Source organism: Pelecanus crispus, chromosome 1 (assembly GCF_030463565.1).
Source record: "Pelecanus crispus isolate bPelCri1 chromosome 1, bPelCri1.pri, whole genome shotgun sequence".
NCBI classification, from domain to species: domain Eukaryota; kingdom Metazoa; phylum Chordata; class Aves; order Pelecaniformes; family Pelecanidae; genus Pelecanus; species Pelecanus crispus.
The window spans coordinates 14,688,931-14,711,259 of record NC_134643.1 but is presented as its reverse complement, the minus strand read 5'-3'; the positions used below and the strand labels follow the sequence as shown (position 1 = coordinate 14,711,259).

At 42.7% G+C, this 22,329-nt stretch overlaps 1 protein-coding gene across 10 annotated transcripts in view; it reads left to right on the top strand.

Annotated features, from left to right (window-relative positions):
* SLC26A5 (solute carrier family 26 member 5) overlaps positions 1-22,329 on the top strand; it is a 42,246-nt gene that overhangs the window by 5,141 nt on the left and 14,776 nt on the right. For 9 of the 10 annotated variants that reach the window (XM_075715174.1, XM_075715198.1, XM_075715183.1 and 6 more), the window contains 5 exons: positions 11,095-11,308; positions 13,079-13,218; positions 20,053-20,163; positions 20,698-20,879; positions 21,407-21,571. In XM_075715174.1, the coding sequence (XP_075571289.1) occupies positions 11,154-11,308; positions 13,079-13,218; positions 20,053-20,163; positions 20,698-20,879; positions 21,407-21,571 (753 nt within the window). In that variant the 5' untranslated portion in view covers positions 11,095-11,153. Of the gene's footprint in view, positions 1-9,679; positions 9,700-11,094; positions 11,309-13,078; positions 13,219-20,052; positions 20,164-20,697; positions 20,880-21,406; positions 21,572-22,329 lie in introns of those variants that run through there. The other variant, XM_075715205.1, reaches the window with a different exon arrangement.

Below are 22,329 nucleotides of genomic sequence, written 5' to 3'. Positions count from 1 at the left end.
TTGAGCTGACTAGGCGTTACAAAATTTCAGTTTTGGGCACGTGGTTTTCATGGAGCAGAATTCAAAACTCCATATACCGTCCAGGAGAAAACTTGGATTGCTACTCAGAGGTGCCCACGGGGAACTGCTTGTTCCTGTTCTCACGGAGCTCTGTTAAGCTGAGGCATGTCAGGAACAAAACCACAGATCTTTCATAGATACAGGCATCTGTAATATCTTCTCTACATACTGAAGTTTTGCTGCTGCTGTCATAACTTTATGGCATAGCTTGGTTAAAGTCCTTTCCCAGAGAAAGCTAGACCCAAGTTCAATTACCACTTCAGCATGTTGGGATTTAACCCTGTATCTCCTGCTTTACTAGGATGTGCGATATCTATACAGCTTTCACATAACGTTGTTTTCTAAGCCCTCCCTATTTCTTGCAGGTTTACTGTTTCTTGATCTTCTGTCTCTGGTCCATTTCATTGTTCAACTTGGAATTTTGCTCTATACTTCTTGTTTTCTTGTTTTCAGTTCTGTATTAAGTGTTTCTGTTTTTATTTATTTGCCACTTTCATGTTTAAAATTGATGCTTATGATCTCTTTTACTGTGGCATTGCAATGCTATAGATGGTGCTGTATTTGTGTCCATAGAGCTGAACAGGTGACCTGAGTCTTTAACTTACTACAGATGTAGGGAGTCTGATTTTCTTTTTCCCTACTTTCTGGTGGCATTTGTTTCTTTTGCATATGTGTTTCTGAGGAAGGAAGATTCTTGCAAGAATTCACCAGAAAATTACTCTGTAAACCGTTCTTCATTTCATTTGATGATCCTCAGCCCAGACACCCTTGTTGCTCTTCCAGTTCCTTCGTTATGGCACCCTGTTTTAGTGCTAGCTGTTGCAGGAATCCATTCATCCTCGGTTGTTCTGCCAAACACACTTCAAGAGTCAGTTGGAGAACTCTTTGCCCCTATAGACCTGTTTGAACTAAACTCTGTGACCGACATCTTTACAAATCTGGTATAGATGATGTCTTGGTAGGTGGATTCTTAGCTTTACTGCATGCTTGGATGATGAACACCACTACTCTCTTAGAGCCCTTCACAGAATATACATATCTTCAGTTCTACCTAATAAATGCCACTGATTTATGAAGACCTGACCAACACATCTGAAAGTCCTGTGCTTCAGTAGCCTAGTAAAATTAAAGTATACCTGCAAGGACATGACCCTGGTAGGTTGTTTTATCACTCCTATACTCTGTAGCATGGAACCTTCAACACAGGAACATGTTCAGCGCCAACCAGTAACTACTGTCGGTCCAAAGCAATTTCTGTATATTGTCTATCTTATTTGACTGCTCTGTTTGAGGTTGTGGAGTAATTTCTTTAGCTGTATGAAGGTTAGTCTTTTTACTTATTTAGTTAAGAACAGGCACAGGGCTGTCTCACATTAAAATGTGAGCTCTGTCGTCAGCCACAGAAGAAATGCAAAGCCATAAGGTGAATCTGCAAATAAAGCAGGGGGTTGCTGTAAAATACTTACCAGAGAAACTTCTCTACATGTTCATTTTGCTTACTATGAGTTTTAAATATTTCAAGGAAAAGCGGTATTGGCCTGGGTTTGCTGTGCCCTCATGGCATTTATGTGTAACCTCGGCATCAAGATGTTGAGGAAGGTCATTCCCACTGGCTGGCAATCGCCTTTGGAACATGAAGCAACACTCTTAAGTACACAGGAGACAGGAAAATGCTATTGCTTGGCTAATACAATCTTAACCAAGCAGCAGTTGCATAAGTGGGGACAGGATCTGTCACAAGTCATGTCCTACTCCCTGCTCCTGTAGGATTTGGTTTGATACATAGTGCACAAAAGAGATGCATAGAAAACATGTGTAGTAAAGTAGCTGCCAAGAATGAAATATTTCTTCCAAATGCAGATCCTAACATGGATAGGGAAGTTGACTTCTCTCTCTAGGAGAGAGTTGCAGGAAGAGGGTTGCAGCTTAGATAAATAGTTATCGTTACTACTTTCCCAGAGAGCATCTGCCCTATGCTGAAGTTCTTTGGCTTTGTCAGAAGCAACAGTTCTTCAGGAATTTCTTCAGGCGTGACAATGTCTGTAGCCTGTTCTGCAGAGTCGCAAATCCTTTCAGGAACTGTTAGGAAGAGAGCCTCATAGAGGATCCTTGGAGACATTTCAAACCTCATATTAGTTAAGTAAGGTAGTTACTTCATACCTTGTTTTCAGCAGTGAAACTGGAATATAAACTTAAAATCCCATACTAAAACCTCTCTTTCTTCCCTCCCCCCACCCCAGTCATTGCTTCCTGTGACCACACTGTGTTTTACTCTCCTTCAGCTTCCCCTGTGGTTTGAGAGGTTTGCACTGTAAACACGATGACTGAAATTATTCTGGTTATAAGTAACAACCTTCTGGTTTTTCTTTTTTTTTTTTTTTAGCTTGATGCAGTGCTTGAGAGGCTAGTGATGTGTGTAAACAGGGTTGATGAAGCAGGTAGAGGGGGAGGACTCTTTTGGTGGCTTCTCTGCTGAAGGAAGGGTATCGTGTGACTTCTCCCTTCTGCACAGGCACTAGTTTGATGTCTGCTTGTTCCACTTTGCCAGAAAAGGTGAAACAGCTACTGGAGGTCATTGGTGCACTGAGGTCACATGAAGAAATTTTTCTGAATTAGCTCGGTGTGTATGCATGATCTTGATTTATGTTCTCTCCCATCAACTGGAGCTTTACAATGAAGACTGCTCCAAAAAAGTTTTTGACAGTGGATTGCCTCTGGAAAAATGAAGCCAGCTAATGATTACCAGTCTCTGAGGGGGTGTACATCCTTATCAGTTGGCTTAAGCATGACAAAGGGGTCAGCAGCCATGGTACCATTCTGATTAACTTATCTGATTCCACTATCACTAGCTACTGCTTTTGGATTTCAAAAGGGGTGAGGATGGCAGATTCAGACCCAAGGTCACTAAAGCCACAAAAAGCAGGAATAAGAACGATCATATTTCCATGGGCTTTCCTGATCATCAATGTGTTTGCACTGGAAACAGAAGCCATCTGTTGTCTATCTGAGAGGGAAAGAGACCAGTGTTCTGCTGCTCAAAGTGTTCCAGGTGTTTTCCTCATGTGCTCAATCATCATAACAGGTTCCCAAAACATCATCTTGTTGAAAACAAACGTAAGATTGCTGGTTGATAGGAGATACTGTTAAGATACTAATGAATTCATTAGTCCATGGAGTAAATCTTTAGAGGCTGAAGTATTTTTTGGCAAGGAACATGAAATATAAAATACTCCTTATCAGTTACGTAATCTTTTTTTTTTATATAGGTCCAATTTGTTACCATTTTCTGAGACAAGGATCTCTGTGCCTCACATGTTGTTGTTATGCTCTTTTCAGTGGATCAGATCAGAGAGGAAAATACATCATACTGAATCTAACAGCCTGAGGAAGGTGAGGCTGCTGCTGCTGCTCCCCATTCCCAGGTCCAACCAGTATCAAGGCTGAAGATGTATTCCCAGCAGGCACACGCACAGAGAACGCACGTATACACAACATATTTACATATATACGTGGCAAGTCACAGACATTAGACAGGCAACCCTGACAGCCTCATCCTCTTCCCCTCTCTGGCTAAGCAGGATGGAGGTCCAATAGCGAGAATACACGCAGAGACACGCACCGGCTCGCTCCAGCAGCTGGGCTCAGACACTCAGTCTGCCCGGTTGCTGGCAGCTGGGCGTATGAGCACTCAGTGCCGTAGCCCCACTACAGCTGCTGGTACAAACCATCACATGCGCACACACGTGGCTGCCCAGGACTTCCTAGGTCCCAATAGCTGACCGCTCTGTGCTCTTATTCTTAGAGATAGGCAGATGCTGTCATACCCAGAGCTGGCAAGGACTGCCATGGTCCCATAGCTGACCTTCCTGTGCTGCTCTGGACTGGTGGAGATTAGCCTTTGGTGGGCTGATGGCTCCTGTGATGGCCCTCGAGTAGCCCAGCAGGGTATTATCCAGGCACTCTGTCCTGCCATTGTCCCTCTGAGTAATTCTGTGAGTGTGTGGAGAGGCTTTTATCACACAACCCAACACTGTTTATGTAGCCATCTTGCCTTTCTGTGTGGAATAGAGTGGAAATTTTGCCTGTCTAAGAGCTGTATAGAAATTCACGGTCCTGATTTCCCCACTCCCCCACCCCCCCAGGTGTTCACTCCTGGAGTGCATTTCTTAGCTTACACAAGGAAAATTCTCTTTGCTTCACAAGTTATTTCTGAATTTGTGAAGCTTTACATGAAGGCTACAGGTCTAAACAATCTATTTGTTAGTGGATTTAGTGGGAGTAGTGGAGGAGGAATGAGGATGATAAGCACAGTCCAAGAAAACTAGGAGAACACATTCCTTATGACCCCACCCAGTCATTTTACACCTTTGTGCTCGTTTTAAAAAAATCTTCTATTCCGGCTTGGTCTAATTTTATACATATCGCTCAAGGTGATAAGTGGAACAGCATAGGGCACTGGGGAATGAGGCCAGAGAGGAAAGAAATAAATGAGAGAACATGTGGTTCCTAAAATTGCCTCAGTTTTTGTGTCTAGCCTCTTCAGACAGTAGGAACGGACCTTGGAATAACTCTGCTTTTCAGTGTACATTTGGGAGAACATATTTTACATAGAAGGGCAGTATTTCCTCCAGCCCTTTGATTGTCACCTGTGTTTGTAAGCTTAAAGATACAAAATACTTCATAGACTTTGTAGTTCATGATCAAACTTGGCATTCCCCAGCACAGATGTGTTTTTCTACTATAACACTGTACTAGTACTGTCCACCTGTGGTTTTCCACTATTTAAAGCAACTCGGTGCTTAGCTACCGGAAGAAAGTTTTTCTGCTCTTTTAAAACAGGTAAGCGAATGGATCTGCTGCTGACAGCCCATGTTGCATTAGGTAGTTCAGATACATTCAGGTTAGATACACAAGGTTAAGAGCAAAAGTGACCAATTTTGTAATTATAAACCTATTAAAGCTGCAATAGTCACACAGTACACTATTCTTCATGTCTCCAGCTTTTTTTTTTTTATTTTTTTCTCTCCTCGTAGTCATATTTTGAATCTAAGGAACAGCAGCCAAATCATGGTCCTTATAAATTTCATGGCTGCAATCTAATTCATGTGGACTGGATCAAAAATTATTGTCCTCTACAAGAATCAATGTAGATAGCTTGACAGCTGTCCTTTATCATCTAAGATTGGGAAGAGAAAGTACTTAATTATTAGTGATAGCATTATAAATTGATGTTTGCTTCACTTTTTTTTTTTTTCCCTTTAACACCTTCATTTTGATAATAGCAGTAAAGACATAAGACAGGCCTTTATCAGTCAGATAAAGAATGGCCAACTCTTAAGTCTTTTGCATACAGCTTTTAACTACTTCAGCTCAGCTCTTATCTGGTTGATAAGATTAATGGCAGTGTTTCTTGTAGCTTTTTAATTTTATTCTTGCCATGCAGTTCAAAGGTTGTCCGAGAGCAGTATTCCACTATTAATTAATATTCAAATGCCCAGAGATTGTCTTTCTCTTGCTTTGGATAAAGGTCTGGGGGTTTTCAGAACTCATAGCAGTAAACTTTGTCTTCATGAAAACGACAGTACCTGCTTTTGCTCTTCCTTGAGCATGCTGGGAGTGAAGGGCAAGGCTGAATTTCCAAGCCTTGGATATCTCTGTTGGCGGTTTGTCATGCTGCTATTGAGCAAATACTTGGAGAGACACTTCAACCAGTCATGAAATGCTGCTATTTTGGCACTCTATGGACAATGTGTATCATCTGCTGTAAACACGAGCATCTCAATCTTTGCTCTGTGTGTGCTTTTGCAAAAGAGATGGACAATATTAAAGACTTTCATCTTTATTGTATTATCTACAGCTTAGTATTCAAAATGATCATCAGAGAAGCATGGTTGTGTAGGGCTGTTAAGATGAAGTTGGTGACATGACATGGAATACAGAAAATGATGCATCCAGCTATAGTTTTGGGGTGGATTAGGACCTCTTTTAGTGGCACGTGCTTTGTTCTCTATGTTCTGGTATCCACTGCGAACCATAGCTAAACACAAGATCCTATCTTATCCTCCCTCAGGTTTACTTCTGTGTTAGATGGTTCTCATGATTCAGTGCAATGTAAATTCCTTGTTGAAGCAGAATCAGAAATGCTCAATCTACTGTTTAAAAACCTTCAGACTGAGTGATGGTGACACTTGGATTGTGACCTCTGGTAGTATTTCAGACTAACACTTGCCATCATCTGGATAACTGATTTAGAGTTGAGCCCTGTTCAGTTAGTCAAATACACCTGCATCATTTATTTCACCATGACAAAGAGAGGCAGGACTGAACTTCTGTTGTTCTGTACATGCTCATAGTACCTGGAAGAGTCTGGGCATGTATACAGAAATGAGAAAGGAACTGGAGATCTTAAGACCTCTCCACATCTAGATTGACATTACAAACTTGTGTGGCGCTTCCAAATATTAACCAATCTACTTGAAGCTTAACACACTTGAATGTGGAAAGTGCATATCCCAATCAGGACCCGAACTGTTTGGGGTTAGCAGGGGGCTGTTTTGTATTACTATGTCTTTTAGAACAGGAAGAAGGGGTGCATGTTTTTAAAACCTTGGATAGAAATGTTTTGATATTATATTCTCATTTTATTGAAACAGTTTGGCCAAAACCAAGCCTCTGAACTGATTTGGTTTGTGCCTTTTGCATGCAGCTGTAGTTTTTGTTTGTTCTGATTTGTTTTGGTGGGTTTTCTGTTTAAGACTGATTAAAATTGCTTCTTAATTTGTAAATGAGGCTGATGGTGCCAGAACACATAAATTAATTAGCAGAAAAGATACCTTCTATGTCAATAATGACATAAGGGACCATTATGGAATCACAGAATGGTTGAGGCTTGAAAGGACTTCTGGAGATCATAGAGAAACCCCCCTGCTCAAGAAGGGTCACCTAGAGCAGGTTGCCCAAAGTCATGTCCAGTCAGGTTATGAATATCTCCAAGGATGAAAACTCCACAACCCCTGTGGGCAACCTATTCCAGTGTTTGATCATGCTTGGAGTAATTTTTTTTTCCTTATGTTTAAACAGAATTTCTTGTTTTTCAGTTTGTGCGCATTGCCTGTTTACTCCCTGCCGCATCAGGTATTTATATCCATTGATACGATTTCCCAGCCCTCTCCAGGCTGAACGATCCCAGCTTTCTCAGCCACTCCTCATATGTCAGGTGCTCCAATTTGTTAATCATCTTTGTGGCCCCTTGCTAGATCCTCTCCAGGATGCTCATGTCTTTCTTGCACTGGGGAGCCCAGAACTGGACCCAGCACTCCACATGTGCCTCACTAGTGCTGAGGAGAGGGGAAGAATCACCTCCCCCAGCCTGCTGTGTAACGCAGTCTAGGATGCTGCTGGCCACCTTTGCCAGAAGGACACATTGCTGGCTTATGTTCACATTTTTTGTCCACCAGGACCTATTGGTCTTTTTCTGCACAGCCACTTTCCAGATGATTGAATCCCCAGCATTTACTGTTGCATGGGGCTATTTCTCTCAGGTGCAGGACTTTGTGTAGAACTTCATGAGGTTCCTGTCTGCTCCTATCTCCAGCTTGTCAAGGTACTTCTGAATGACAGCATAACCATCTGGTGCATCAACCACTCTCTTCAATTTTGTATCATCTGCAAGCTTGCTGAAGGTGCACTCTGTTCTATCATTTGAGTCATTAATGAATATATTAGATTATATTGGCCCAAGGTATCAACATTTGGGGTACTCCAGTAATGACTGACCTCCAGATGGACTTCATGCTGCTAATCACAACCCTTTGAGCCTGGCAGTTTAGCCAGTTTTCTGGCCACCTCACTGTCCGTTTAGCCAACCTATACTTCATCAGCTCGTCTTTGAGGATGCTATGGGAGACAAAGCCTTACAAAGCCTTGAAAAATACAAGATAAAGAATACCACTGATGTTCCCTTTTCCACCAAACCAGTCATCTTACCATAAAAGGCTATCAAGTCGATGAGGCATGATTTTTTCCTTCATAAATCCATGCTGACTATTCTCAATCACCTTCTTGTCCTTACATGTTTGAAAATGATTTCCAAGGTTACTTGTTCCATCACCTTCCCGGATCTGGGTCAAGGTGAGACTGACCAGCCTGTAGTTCCCTAGGTCCTTCTTTTTACCCGTCTTGAAAGTGGGAGTGACATTGCCTTTCTTCCAGTCCTTAGGAACCTCCCCAGTTGTCATGACCGTTCAAAGATAATTGAGAGTGGCCTCACAGTGACACTGGCCAGCTCCCTCAGCCCTCTTGGGTGTGTCCTATCAGGTTCCACGGACTTATGTCCAATCTGTTTAAATGTTCCCTTACCTGATCCTTTTCCATTGATTTAAGTTTTCCTCGCTCCAGACTTTCCCACTGGTCTCAGGGGCTGGGATTGCTGAAGGCTGATCTTACCAGTAAAGACTGAGGCAAAGCTCATCTTTCACAGTGTCCTTTGTCACCTTTTCAGTGGAGGGCCCACATTTTCTATAGTCTTCCTCTTGCTTCTGATATACCTGTAGAAGCCCTTGTTGCCATTCATGTCCTTCTCCAGATTCAGCCCCAGGTAGACTTTGGCTTTCCTAACCCTGTCCCTGCATGCTTGAAGTGTCTCTATATTCTTCCTGCATAATCTGTTCTTGCTGTTGCCTTCCATATGCTTCTTTTTCATGTATGAGTTTTGTCAGGAGCTCCTTGTTCATCTACACAGGCCTCCTACCACTCTTGCTTCAATTCCTGTTACTTGGGATGGACCATTCTTGAGTCTGGAGGAGGTAATGCTTGAAAATCAGCATGCTGTCCTGGACCCTTCTTCTCTTCAGGACCATATCCCATGGGATTCTTCTAAGCAGGTCCCTGAACAGGCTAAAGTCTGCTCTCCTGAAGTCTGGGGTTCTAAGCCTGCTATATGTCTTGTTTCTTTTAGGATCCTGAACTCTACCATTTCATGGTCACTGCAGCCAAGGCTGCCCCCAGGCTTCATATTCCTGACCAGTTCTTCCTTGGTTATAAGTATCAGGTCCAGCAGAGCATGTCTCCTTGTCAGCTCCTCTATCAGCTGTGGCAGGAAGCTGTCATCACTGCACCTCAAGAAGGCTCCTGGATTGCTTGTGCCCTGCTGTGTTGCCCTTCCAGCAGACACTAGGGTAGTTAAAGTTTCAGTTTCACTGGGCAGAAGTCGATACACTAGGATTCATGGGTAGCTCACTGCCTGTGACAGGGCAAGATATGAAGTAGGAAGTGGTATTTGTAGGTGGGTAGACATTGATGTGGAAAAAGAGTGCTACAGATGTTAGTGGCCAAACATATATCTTAGTATGGACAGCATTGCTGTAAATATGAAATAAGATACAGGTGATAATATGGAGGTGAGGAAAAAGCCAGAGGGCTGCTCAGATGGGAATTGCTGGTAGAACAATCCTGTTCTAATATCGAACGGATCAAAATCTGCAGGAAGGGGGGGTGCAGGGAATTGTAAATGCTGAGAGTTCCAATCTGCTGAACAACAACATGAGAAAACAGTTCACAAAATGTCCTTCAGGCTTCTTAGTGAACGGAAACTGTGGAAACATGTCAAAGAAGCTTCAGATTTGTTTCAGGAATACGAAGGTAACAAGCTCTGATAGTACCCTTGATATGATACTGTTCTCACAAACAAGTTTTAGATATCTTATTTCACGCAATAAAGCTGAAGTAAATATCAAATGTGGTGTAGATAAAAAAAACTATAATTTTGGTAAAAAATCCTTTTGTGACTGACTACATAGGGAAAATGTTGCTTACAGAATAATGAGAATGGAAGAGATGCTAGGCTGCGCCTGTCCTGGGTGATAGAGAACAGCAAGCCCTGAGTGGAAAATTCCAGCACCTTTGTCAGACTGAAGGCTTAGGTAGCAATATTAGTATTTTGTTACCAGGCAGACTGTATTTGCTGAATGAGAATGTTGGGCCAATCGTGGTTAGCTTTGTCTGAGTGTTTAGGAAGCAGTTTGTTTAATTTCTTCGTGGTAGCCCTTTTCTAGGAAGGTATTGATGTACAGCTAAAAACTAAACACCTCTGGGTTAGCTCCCTTGGTTGAAGGCAAACACATGCTTTAAGTGACTTGCTGGACTTGAGCCCAAGGGCCTTGTTCACAATTATGGCTCTGTTTCCCATTGCACTCATGTTCTGTCATCAAATGTAGCGCTAGCCAGCATCTCTGGTTAACGATATAGCAGTCCTGTCATTTTGCTCATAATTTGAAGTTACGTTCCTTGCCCCATATTTCTAGTAGCAGCCAACACGGGGCAAAGGAATTAACAGAGTATCTCCTAAACATGTTAAGATGTTTATGGCACTGAATCAGACAAATAGATGTTTACAAACCTTCTGGCTAGTTTAAAAATTGTGTACATCTCCTGACTTCTGTTTTAGTGGGAGCAGGACTGAGAATAGCAGTAAGTGGCACATCCATTGAAAGAATAACTTTTTGAAAGTAGTGAACTGTGCATCCTTGGGATGCTGTCTGGAAAAAGAAGCGTCTGAAACAGAGGGGAAAGCAGGTGGATGGATGCGGGAAGCAACTGGCTATCTGGAAGAAAGAAGTGGCTTTCTCAGTGCTAAAATTGGAGTTCTGTCTTTTGGAGATGGATGTGACTGTGAGTGAGCAGGAAGTAACTCAGCAATAAAGTAATCTCCCTTTAACACTGACATTTCCTTTAAAAACTTGAGGAGGGAAAATCCAGATGAGCATGAAGATAACCTTCCAATTTTGTTTCTGCAATTATTTACAGAGTAATTAATGAAAAAGGTTTCTTTACCTAAGAGGAGCATAAATTAATGGCTTCCATGTAGTAAAGATTGTGAGTGTGGTTTATTTACTTACTGCTGTTACAGACTATCTAATTAGTGCTTTTAAACTGCATTCACAGTTTTTGGCTCTAGCTTGTCAAAATACAGTCTTTGAAAGGAAATGCCAAATCCAAGGTTAAAAACGTAACCAAACTTATTTTGTCTGTGTCCAGGTTTTTCAGTGGAGACTGTGGAACTGTTCTTCCTTGGCTCCTGCTCCGTGAGATCAACTATGGAACATGCTCAAGAACATGAAACATGTCATGAGCAAACCCAGAGGTATTGTGTGGAGAGACCAGTATATAACCAAGAGCTCTTGCAAGGACAGCTGCACAGACGAGAAAGAACACCTCAGACTTTAAGGCAGAAGATTGCACATTCTTGTCGGTAGGGTTTTTTGTCTTATCTTTACTTTTTTAGGTAGAAATTTTCTAGTTCTTAATTGATACATGCACATAGCTGGTAATGTCTTCAAAGAAACCTAAAAGATAAAAGCACTAGTTCTACTTTGATTATTCAGCAAGACTGCAATTAAGTGGTATATATGTTTTTATATGTTAATATATAACTATATTACAAAATGTTGGATAAATTAGTTGAATTGCCTTCATCAAAGTGCAAAGGAAAAATATGCAGCATAGGAATGCCACGTCAAATCACGTGACATGAATTTGTAAGACCCAGAAAAACATCTGTCCTTTTTACATGGAAATACTTACGGCCAAGTTTGTGCTTTATATGATCCATTCATGGAAGAAGAACAGAGTTGTATGACAGCTGTGTAGAAATCTAAATTATTAGTCTAATAAGGACTTAGTTAAAAGCTACAGAATGCCTCTATTAACTGCCTTGGAACCTAAGTATCATCTGGTTAGACAGGAAGTGTCTTTAACTGTAACTCTTGCTCTGTGGTACCAGACGATAGTGAAGAGAAACTTACTCTAGTTAAGTTCTCATTAGCTTTACATTTATCCATGCTTCACTTGCAGAGTTGATTCAATTTCTTGCTAGAACCTTGTTCTGCAAGACAACAAATGATTTCTGCCTGACTGCTTGTCTGTAAAATATTCCTGTTCATATGATTTGACAAGAAATCATATGAAGAGAAATTGGAGAAATTGTTTTGGCTAATGGAATGACCATTCTAATGGTAATGGCACCTAATTCCACCTCAAAAAACTAATCTGCCCTGAATAAAAAATATATGGAACAAAATCTTCCTGAGCTATGACTTCTTGTGATTCAATCTGCTTAAACATGGAGAAGTGTGGATGACCAGTTCCTCTCTCACTTGTAGCAATAAGCTTCTTCACTATGCAGTTTAGTCCCATGAGAATTCAGAAATGTTAACAAATCTCTGCCCTTCTCTTGCAGTTCCCCTACACAGAAGAACATTTATATGATCCCAGTGTTATATTTTTACCCAAGGTTAAATATTCTTACAACAGTACAATCAAAGTATGATGCATGGCAGTACTGGGTAGAGATATTCATTTCCTGGCTCTATTAATTTGTCATGAGTCAGGGTTTCAAAAGGTTAATAACTCTGCTAAGAGACACAAGGATCAGTGTTGCTGGCTTCAGTGCCTTTCCTTTCAGGGTAAAGAAGGGTTATTATTCTCAAATAGCCTTAAAGTTAGCCTATCAGTACCAGTGATAGTAACAAGCATTAGTAAAATAATAGTTTTTAAAAAAAAGCATAATAATATAAAATGTTATAATCAAAAAAGTATAAAGCACGCAAATAGTAAATAAAAATAGGAAAAAGCATTGCAAAGTACTTTGAGTGAAAACTGCTATTAGAAAGCAAGTTATCCTCATGGGATTGTTACTAGGAACGATCTCAGCAAAAGTGTTGTGTGACTGGTCAATCGTGCATGGACTTGACCAGTTTCACTTTCCACTGATCTCCAGCCTCACAAGACTGTGATTCTCTTCTCCAGTTCCATAAGGTTTGTGTACAGCAACCAACATGTGATAAAGGGCTAAATTAACTGGAGTCATAGTTGTTTGTGCTTAAGCTTTGTCCAGAAATTGTCATCAGGGGTCTGAGGCTGCCTTTAATGGAGCCGTTTCCCTGCATAGGGATGAAAGACAATTTTTTTCACCCATTTGTCCCCTGCTAGTGTCTAACTTCTTTCTGCATTGTATTTTCAGTTGTTCTTCTAAGAAAGCCAAGTCTCATCTTTACAGTTTCTTACCAATTTTAAAATGGCTTCCCCGTTACCCAGTGAAGGAATACTTATTAGGAGACATTATCTCAGGTATAAGCACTGGGGTTATGCAGCTTCCTCAAGGTGAGTATCTCTCTGGATTTATTTATCCTCCTCTTTGCTTTTTCTGTGTGTGCTTTTATCATAGTGCTTGGCTTCTTGAACAGGTGCTCGTGAGAATAGGATGTGTATTTCAGGTATGTGTGTGGAGATCAGTATAGCATTCTGCAGACCAGCCCATAATGATGATTCCCTTAAAACTGCAAGTCAGTGATATGCAGCAAACTCTGAAAGAAGCGTACCTCTCTGATCAATACCAACAACTCTCAATGACAGAACAACTTTTCACAGTTTAAGTGCATGTCTAAACCTTTGCTGAATGCACACAATTACTTTCTGATCTCATCATCCTGAAAGTTGTAGCAAATTTCCTACAGAGGGTAGCAGTATCTAATACACATAGAGATAAGCTTCCTACCCTGGTACAGCCCTCAGATTACTATCCATTATTAATTTTTCAGGTAGGCAGTGATGAAGTTGCAACAGGAAGTCCGAGGGCAATCAAGAGAGATTTCAGAGCCTTGGGACGACTGGTTAAGGGACCAGGAGCACAAGTAGTGTTCTCCTCTGTCCTTCCAGGTGCAGAGAATGATGAGTGAAGACAAAGGAAGAGACAGCAGATCAATACCTGGCTCCAAGCCTGGTGTCACCGGCAGAATTTGGGGGTTTTTGATCGTGGGTCGGTCTACATGACACTAGGCCTGCTGGCAACAGACAGGCACAGCTGTCTCAAAGGGGGAAAAGGATCTTTGCACAGGAGTTAGCAGGGCTCATTGAAAGAGCTTTAAATAGATTTGAAGGGGGAAAGGGATGAAACCAGGCTCACTAGAGATAACCCCATGCCTGGGGGTGTCATGCTAATGTTTGTGCAGCAAGGTCCTTCGGTCTGCTGTCTCAGTGGAGGTAGGGGGTGCAGATCCATGCAGCAGCAAAGACGCAAGGGTTATGGATGTGTTAGAAACTGTGGAAGCACCTGAGAATGGTCATGTAGGAATTAGGGCTTCTCCCCCAAAAAAGGTGGTGGGATCAATAGCCCAACTGGAGTGCATCTACACCAATGCACGCAGCATGGGCAACAAACAGGAGGAGCTGGAAGCCACTGTGCAGCAGGAAAACTGTGATATAGCTGCCATCACAGAAACATGGTGGGATGACTCTCACAACTGGAGTGCTGCAATGGATGGCTATAAACTCTTCAGAAGGCATAGGCAAGGAAGGAGAGGTGATGAGGTAGCCCTGTATGTTAGGGAGTGTTTTGATTGTCTAGAGTCTAATGATGGTGGCAATAGGGTTGAGTGTTTATGGGTAGGAATCAGGGGAAAGGCCAACAAGGCAGATATCATGGTGCTATAGATTGCCCAACCAAGATGAAGAGGCAGATGAAATATTCTGTAAGCAGCTGGGAGAAGTCTCAAAATCGCTAGCCCTTGTTCTCGTGGGGGACTTCAACTTACCAGATGTCTGCTGGAAATACAATACAGCAGAGAGGAGACAGTCTAGGATGCTCCTGGAGTGTGTGGAAGATAACTCCCTGACACAGCTGGTGAGGGAGCCAACTAGGGAAGGCACCCCGCTGGACCTGTTGTTTGCGAACAGAGAAGGACTTGTGGGTGATGTGACGGTGGGGACGCCATCTTGGGCACAGCAATCACAAAACGATAGTTTTCGATTCTTGGAGAAGAAAGGGGCGGGGGGGTCAGCAGAACCACTACCTTGGACTTCCAGAGGGCAGACTTTGGCCTGTGTAGGACTCCAGTTGACAGAGTCCCTTGGGAGGCAGTCCTGAAGGGCAAAGGAGTCCAGGAAGGCTGGACGTTCTTCAAGAAGAAAAACTTAAAGGCACAGGAGCAGGCTGTCCCCATGCGCTGAAAGATGAGCTGTCGGGGAAGAGGATGAGCCTGGCTGAACGGAGAGTTTTGGCTGGAATTCAGGAAAAAAAGGACAGTTTATGACCTTTGGAAGAAGGGGCAGGCAACTCAGGAGGACTACAAGGATGTCATGAGGCTGTGCAGGGAGAAAATTAGAAGGGCCAAAGCCCAACTAGAACTTAGTCTGGCTACTGCCATAAAAGACAATAAAAGTGTTTCTATAACTACATATAACTACAGCAGAGGGCAAAGCAGAATCTCCATCCTTTATTGGATGCGGGGGGAAACATAGTGACAAAGGATGCGGAAAAGGCAGAGGTACTTAATGCCTTCTTTGCCTCAGTCTTTAATAGTAAGACCAGCTGTTCTCCTGGTACCCAGCCCCCTGAGCTGGAAGGCAGGGACAGGGAGCAGAAGGAAGCCTCCATAATCCAAGGGGAAATGGTTAGTGACCTGCTACACCACTTAGACACACACAAGCCTATGGGGCTGGATGGGATCCACCCAAGGGCACTGAGGGAGCTGGCAGGAGTGCTCACCAAGCCACTTCCAACCGTTTATCAGCAGTCCTGGCTAACTGGGGAGGTCCCAGTTAGCTGGAGATTAGCAAATGTGACACCCGTCTACAAGAAGGGCCGGAAGGAGGATCTGGGGAGCTACAGGCCTGTCAGCCTGGCCTTGGTGCCAGGGAAGGTTATGGAGCAAATCATCTTGAGTGCCATCACGCAGCATGTACAGGACAACCAGGGGATCAGGGCCAGTCAGCATGGGTTTATGAAAGGCAGGTCCTGCTTGACTAACCTGATCTCCTTCTATGACAAGGTGACCCACTTAGTGGATGAGGGAAAGGCTGTGGATGTTGTTTACCTGGACTTCAGTAAAGCCTTTGACACTGTTTCCAACAGCATTCTCCTGGAGAAAGTGGCTGCTCATGGCTTGGATGGGCGTACTCTTCACTGGGTAAAAAAAATGGCTGAATGGTCAGGCCCAAAGAGTTGTAGTAAACGGAGTTAAATCCAGTTGGCGGCCGGTTGCAAGTGATGTTCCCCAGGGCTCAGTACTGGGGCCAGTTCTGTTTAATATCTTTATCAGTGATCTGGATGAGGGGATCAAGTGCACCCTCAGTAAGTTTGCAGACAACACCAAGTTAGGCGGGAGCGTTGATCTGCTTGAGGGTGGGAAGTCTCTACAGAGGGATCTGGACAGGCTGGATCGATGGGCCGACGCCAGCTGTAACAAGGCCAAGTGCCATGTCCTATGCTTGGGTCACAACAGCCCCATGCAATGCTATAGGCTTGGGGAAGAGTGGCTGGAAAGCTGCCTGGCCGAAAAGGACCTGGGGGTGTTGGTCAACAGCTGGCTGAACATGAGCCAGCAGTGTGCCAGGTGGCCAAGAAGGCCAACAGCATCCTGGCTTGCATCAGGAATAGTGTGGCCAGCAGGAGCAGGGAAGTGATTGTGCCCCTGTACTCGGCAGTGGTGAGGCTGCATCTCATATATGTTCAGTTTTGGGCCCCTCACTGCAAGAAAGACATGGAGTTGCTGGAGTGTGTCCAAAGAAGGGCAATGAAGCTGGTGAAGGGTCTGGAGCACAGGTCTTGTGAGGAGCAGCTGAGGGAACTGGGGTTGTTCAGCCTGGAGAAGAGGAGGCTGAGGGGACACCTTATCGCTCTCTACAACTCCCTGAAAGGAGGTTGTAGTGAGGGGGGTGTTGGTCTCTTCTCCCAAGTAACAAGTGATAGGACAAGAGGAAATGACCTCAAGTTGCACCAGGGGAGGTTTAGATTGGACATTAGGAAAGATTTCTTCACTGAAAGGGTTGTCAAGCACTGGAACAGGCTGCCCAGGGAAGTGGTTGAGTCACCATCCCTGGAGGTATTTGAAAGACGTGTAGATGTAGATGTAGTGCTTAGGGACATGGTTTAGTGGTGGACTCGGCAACTCAGCAGTGCTAGGTTAATGGTTGGACTTGATGATCTTAAAGGTCTTTTGCAACCTAAACAATTCTATGATTCTATAGTGCTTCAGGAGAGCAACTGTTGCAAAGGAACCAAACTAAATTCAACCGGAGAAGAACATGCAAGAAATCAGAGACTGATTCCTCTTTTTCTCTTAAGGCTGGAAATTACCAGTTTAAGCTGGAACCATAGCAGTGGGCAGTGATTTACGTGGTGGAAATAAATCAAAAGTATCTTCTATAACAAGACTGCAAATATGTGGAATTTCTGTTAAATTACTTGGAAGTTTCACCGCCAGTGGAGCCTGGCCCTGAAGCAGGAGCAGGCTCTGTGGAAGGCGAAGAGAAAGCCAGTGTTCACTGTTCAGTTCAGCTCTGGGTGACTGGACCAGTGGAATCTTTTGTTCAGCCTGACACCTTACTATCAGCAGTTTCAGAACTGCTATGGGGTTAGAAAGTGACAGCATTTTTACAGCAGTATCATAACGGGTGCCATCACTGCTGTGGGAATGGCAGCTTCATGACAGCTGCAACAGTCCCAGTAGATTTCCCCAGGAGGTCTTGGAGTAGAGGGAATTCTTGAATTTGTGCAGAGCCCAGTCCAGAGGAGTCCTCATGCTAAGGGTAATGTAATTAAGCATATATAAGTTTACTTGCATTTTGGCTTATTTCGTATTTCCACCTCACTTGTTCCACTTTAGGCTGAGGCAGGTCTGAAGAATTAATCTGTAAATCCAAGAAGCCTGGATTTTAATAGGCAGTAACCCATTAAAGCAATGGCATATCCTAACTTAGTCTGTGCAGTTCATTTCTTGATTTCTGTAGCTTCCCGGTTTTGTGCTATTTTTTATAATTAAGGATATTTTTTCTTACACAAATATAAACATCAGCTTATCTTAAATTGATAAGTAATGTGGTTAACTGTCAGGCAAATCTAGACACAAACATTACCGGTTGTATACTGAAACACAGTTTGTGATGACCAGATAAGGACACTGAAATGTAAGTGGTTGGCAGTGAACTTTATACTTAATTTTGTGACTTTGTTTTGAACTGAACATTACTCTTTCCTTCAGTGACTGCAGACATGCCCTTAAACGGCTCCTAATCTTTCTCCTCTAAACAGACAAAAGTTGAACTTTTATTTTTCTGGAATGGGTGTAATTATAGCAAGTATGAGTTCAAAGAAGCCTGGGAATGGTTCCAGGAAGAACTACAATGACCAGGGTGTTTAAGCCATGAACTCCTGTCATGTCAATATCTCCTTATTTCCTTGGCACTGACAGCCTTTAAAAATGCCAGTACAAACGAAAAGGAAAAGGAATAAAAGGGTATTTGAATCATAGAATCATAGGATGCTTTGGGTTGGAAGGGGCCTTTAGACATCATCTAGCCCAACCCCTCTGCAGTGAGCAAGGACAGCTTTAACTAGACCAGGTTGCTGAGATCCCTGTCCAACCGGACCTTGAATGTTTCCAGGGATATGTTTCTATTTGGATCGGGAACCCTCCCGGTTTTGAAACCACTGGGTTTCAGTTCTGGTCACTTGTACTGTTAAGTTCATCACCATATTAAAGGCCAGGCTGTAATAGTACAGGGTGTTCTGCTGATATGCTTGGCATGAGAGGTAGCCCCTGGGGCAGAAAATGTGTGTGGGATGAGTTTCAGAAGTACTTAATGATAAGCTCATTGCTGCAAGAAGAATAAACGATAGAATCAGTCCAGTTCTGATAGGAATATGAATTCTTGGTTAGGACTTGGACATTGCTTAGGGCATGAGCAAGGCCATGTGAGCTATTACACTGCGCAAGAGTGCTTGGATGACACACAAGTTCCCTTCCTGTTTTTGTTCTTCCGTTGAAACCTGATGCTTTGTCTCTCAATTTAAAAATAAATTAATAGGGAGAGGTGTTTTTGAGTATTACTAGCTCTCCATGGTGTGTGAACCATTGCTTCCTTTTGTAATTTGCACTGGCCCATTTTGCTTTTCTGTCCTAATGTGGACCAGTCTGCCCGAGTGTGGTAAGAGCACACAGCTTCCTCTGGTGTCATGAGTCTGCACTTGCGAAGATGAATTGGAGAACCAAGCCAAGCCAGGGTACAGCATTTTCTTCTCTAGTCCAGTTTGTTCAGTTCTGGTGTCTACTTCTCATTAACGCAAGCTATGTAGAACTGGTGATTTTGCTGGAACTGCTCGGGATGGTTACACGCCATATTATGTGGTGCACACAGTTTGCTTGTAAGCCCGGTCCTGTGATAAGCACACGCTCAGTCACGCGGAGGGGGAGCACCATGGGAGGTGTTCCCCCACAGCTCAATTGCTGTGCTTGCCACCCCCCTACAAATAGGAATGGTGCGAATCGCACTGCCACTGCGTGGAACTGGACAGGGCTTAGTAAGAAAAGGGACCTCATTTTTGGGAATAATACCAGACTGTATAAGCTCTATGACCTTACAGATTGTAAGCAATGATTCTGTGCTTGTTTTACATTTTGGAGCATGCTTTGCGGAAACATAAACTGTTATGTTATCCCACTCATTCTGGGGTGAGGGAGAAGGGAAGTGTTTAATCAGTCATAGATTACCGTGAAGATCATGTATGGTGAGAAAAGGAGAAGAAAAATCAAATGTGTCCCACTGGTTATGGGGTTTTGGGTGTTTCTAATTACATTCTTTGACAGACGAAAACAAAAGCAACAAAAAGTGTTTGTTGGCTATTAAGAAGTACTTCCAGCCACAAAGGCAAAACAATGTGTGCACAGATGTACACACAAACATGCACGCACACACCTGCGGTGCCTGTAATTAGAGACTTCTGGTTTCCTGGCTCAAACCATCAGGTTTCTAGGCACTGCCCTACAGTATTATACATATTAAAGAATATTCCCTGCAAGACTTCTTGGGTTTTAAACCTGTGATATGTCACTGGATTTTCTGTTAGGTGAGTTCAATTTCAGTAGGCTTAAATCCTTTTGCTTCAGATGGTTTCTTTCTGTTGTTTGCCTAACATACATATTTGTGTCTGTTTTCTAGGTTTAGCCTATGCTTTGCTGGCAGCTGTTCCCCCAGTATTTGGCCTATATTCTTCATTTTATCCTGTCTTTCTGTATACTTTTTTTGGAACCTCCAAGCACATATCAATAGGTATATCTGTATCAATAACTGAAAGTCTGTGTGTGTGTGTGTGTGTGTTTAATAAAGTTGTAAAAAATAAAATTGGAGAAATAGAAAGTGTTGTTGTTTTCCATAAATTCAAATTTAGTGAATAGGAGAAACACAAATGTGTCAAACATTAGCAGTATTTTTTATTGTTCATTTATCCATCCTACTTAGGAAGGAATAGAAGAGCATCTTTTATCGGATTAGATCTAGAAATGTGTGTTGTGAACTCCTGAACTATAATTTCATTGCTGCAGTCAGCTGTCTGTGTGGTCAGGATGAATCTTTAATTTGCATAATCGAAACAGAAAAAAATTATGGTTGTTTACTTACCATAGAGGTGTCTGTTCACCATCTAACTAGCTTTAATGGTGCTGAGGACTGGCGCAGATTTTGGGACTAAAAAATGCAATATTTAGGTAATAATAATTATAGGTTCTTAATAAGAACCACTCCTAAAAAAAAAAAACAAACCTGCCAGGATTTTAACCAATTATTTTCCTCTCCCTCTTACTTCAGGCACCTTTGCTGTGATTAGTATGATGGTTGGCGGCGTTGCTGTGAGACAAGTGCCTGATGAAATGGTTTCTGTAGGCCATAATTCTACCAATGTTACAGATTCCTTTGAATATTACAATGCTAGGGATGCCAAGAGGGTACAGGTGGCTGTGACTCTCGCCTTTCTTTCAGGAGTCATCCAGGTACGTGCTTGCAGTTTGCTGTAAGAGCAAGTTCAGATGCTGCTGGTAGACTTGCAGTTGCAAGGGGTGCTGGGTCGTGGCGGATCCCCTGTCAATAGACGTGTGCTTCAGCACTGCACTGTGTAGAATACAGGCTGCTTCCTGGCAGTCACTAACAGAAGTGGGGAGGGATACTTGGAGGCAAGTCTTTGGCATCTTGGCTTGACTGGGAAAAATGGGACACCCCCCCTTTCATTTTTTCCTATCCCATCAGAAAAACTCAACCTGGTGTTCTCTAATCTGTCCATAAATGCATACAAACACAGGTGTTTACCCCTATCCCACATTGCACCTGCCAGTGGCATGGAAGATTTGGTGCACTGATGGCTGCTTACTGAACTGTGGCTTTAGAAAGGCCAAGTTCAGGTTTGTCTGGTCTGGCTTGGGCATCGACATAAGAAGACGTGTCCTGTGGCCTGTCTGCTATATAGTGCTGATGTTCAGGCTACAGTGGGAGTCACATGCTTAATATTTCTCTTCTTCATTAGTTATGTTTAGGTCTCCTTCGATTTGGATTTGTAGCCATCTATCTAACAGAGCCTCTGGTGCGAGGGTTTACTACTGCTGCTGCGGTTCATGTCTTTACTTCTCAATTAAAGTATCTCCTTGGCATTAAGACTAACCGATACAGTGGACCCCTCTCAGTTGTATATGTGAGTAACTACATTTACTAAACATGAAAATTCTGCATTGCCTGGATCTAGTACTTAAGCCTTTTCCTATTTTTTTTTTTTTCATTATTTTGGCACTAAGTGGAATAACGCTTCAGTGTTCAAAACTGGGTATGAGGTCTTTAAGTGCCATAGCAACATATGAGCATCTTAAAGTGCAGCTTGGGTGCGACTTGATAGATCAGCAAGGTCTGAGATAGGCAGATTTTAGGATTCTGGTAAATGTAGTTTTGTAATATGAACAGGTAATGTTCATTAAAGCAAGTCTCATGTACATCATGGGAAAATGAGCTACTAAAATGCTTCACTGTAGACCAATGTTTTGCAAAGCCAGAAAATGCTATTCTCAGAACCTTGCCCGGTCTGTATTTCTTTAATTTCACACACAGTTCCTGATGGGAGTGTTCTTTGTTTCCTGTTTGTAAGCTGTTTTGTAGTGTGGTTGGATGCAAAGTGCTGTGTCATCATAAATGTACCCGTTCTTTAGAGTAGTGGGAAAAACTGTTTTGAAATAAGGACACTCGGTATAAAACATTGCTATTTACTGAAGACCCTACACATTAAAACTGATTGTTCAGAGCATGTAGGGATCCAGTATTTGACATAGCTCGTAGCCTTAATCTTCCACTCACCTTCTGTCTAACACGTAGTGATGTGAGAGGATAGAAGAAGAACCATGCAGTGTAAAGCTACGATTTGGTTAGTAAGACTTAAGTAGAAACAAAAGCTCTTGTTCACTT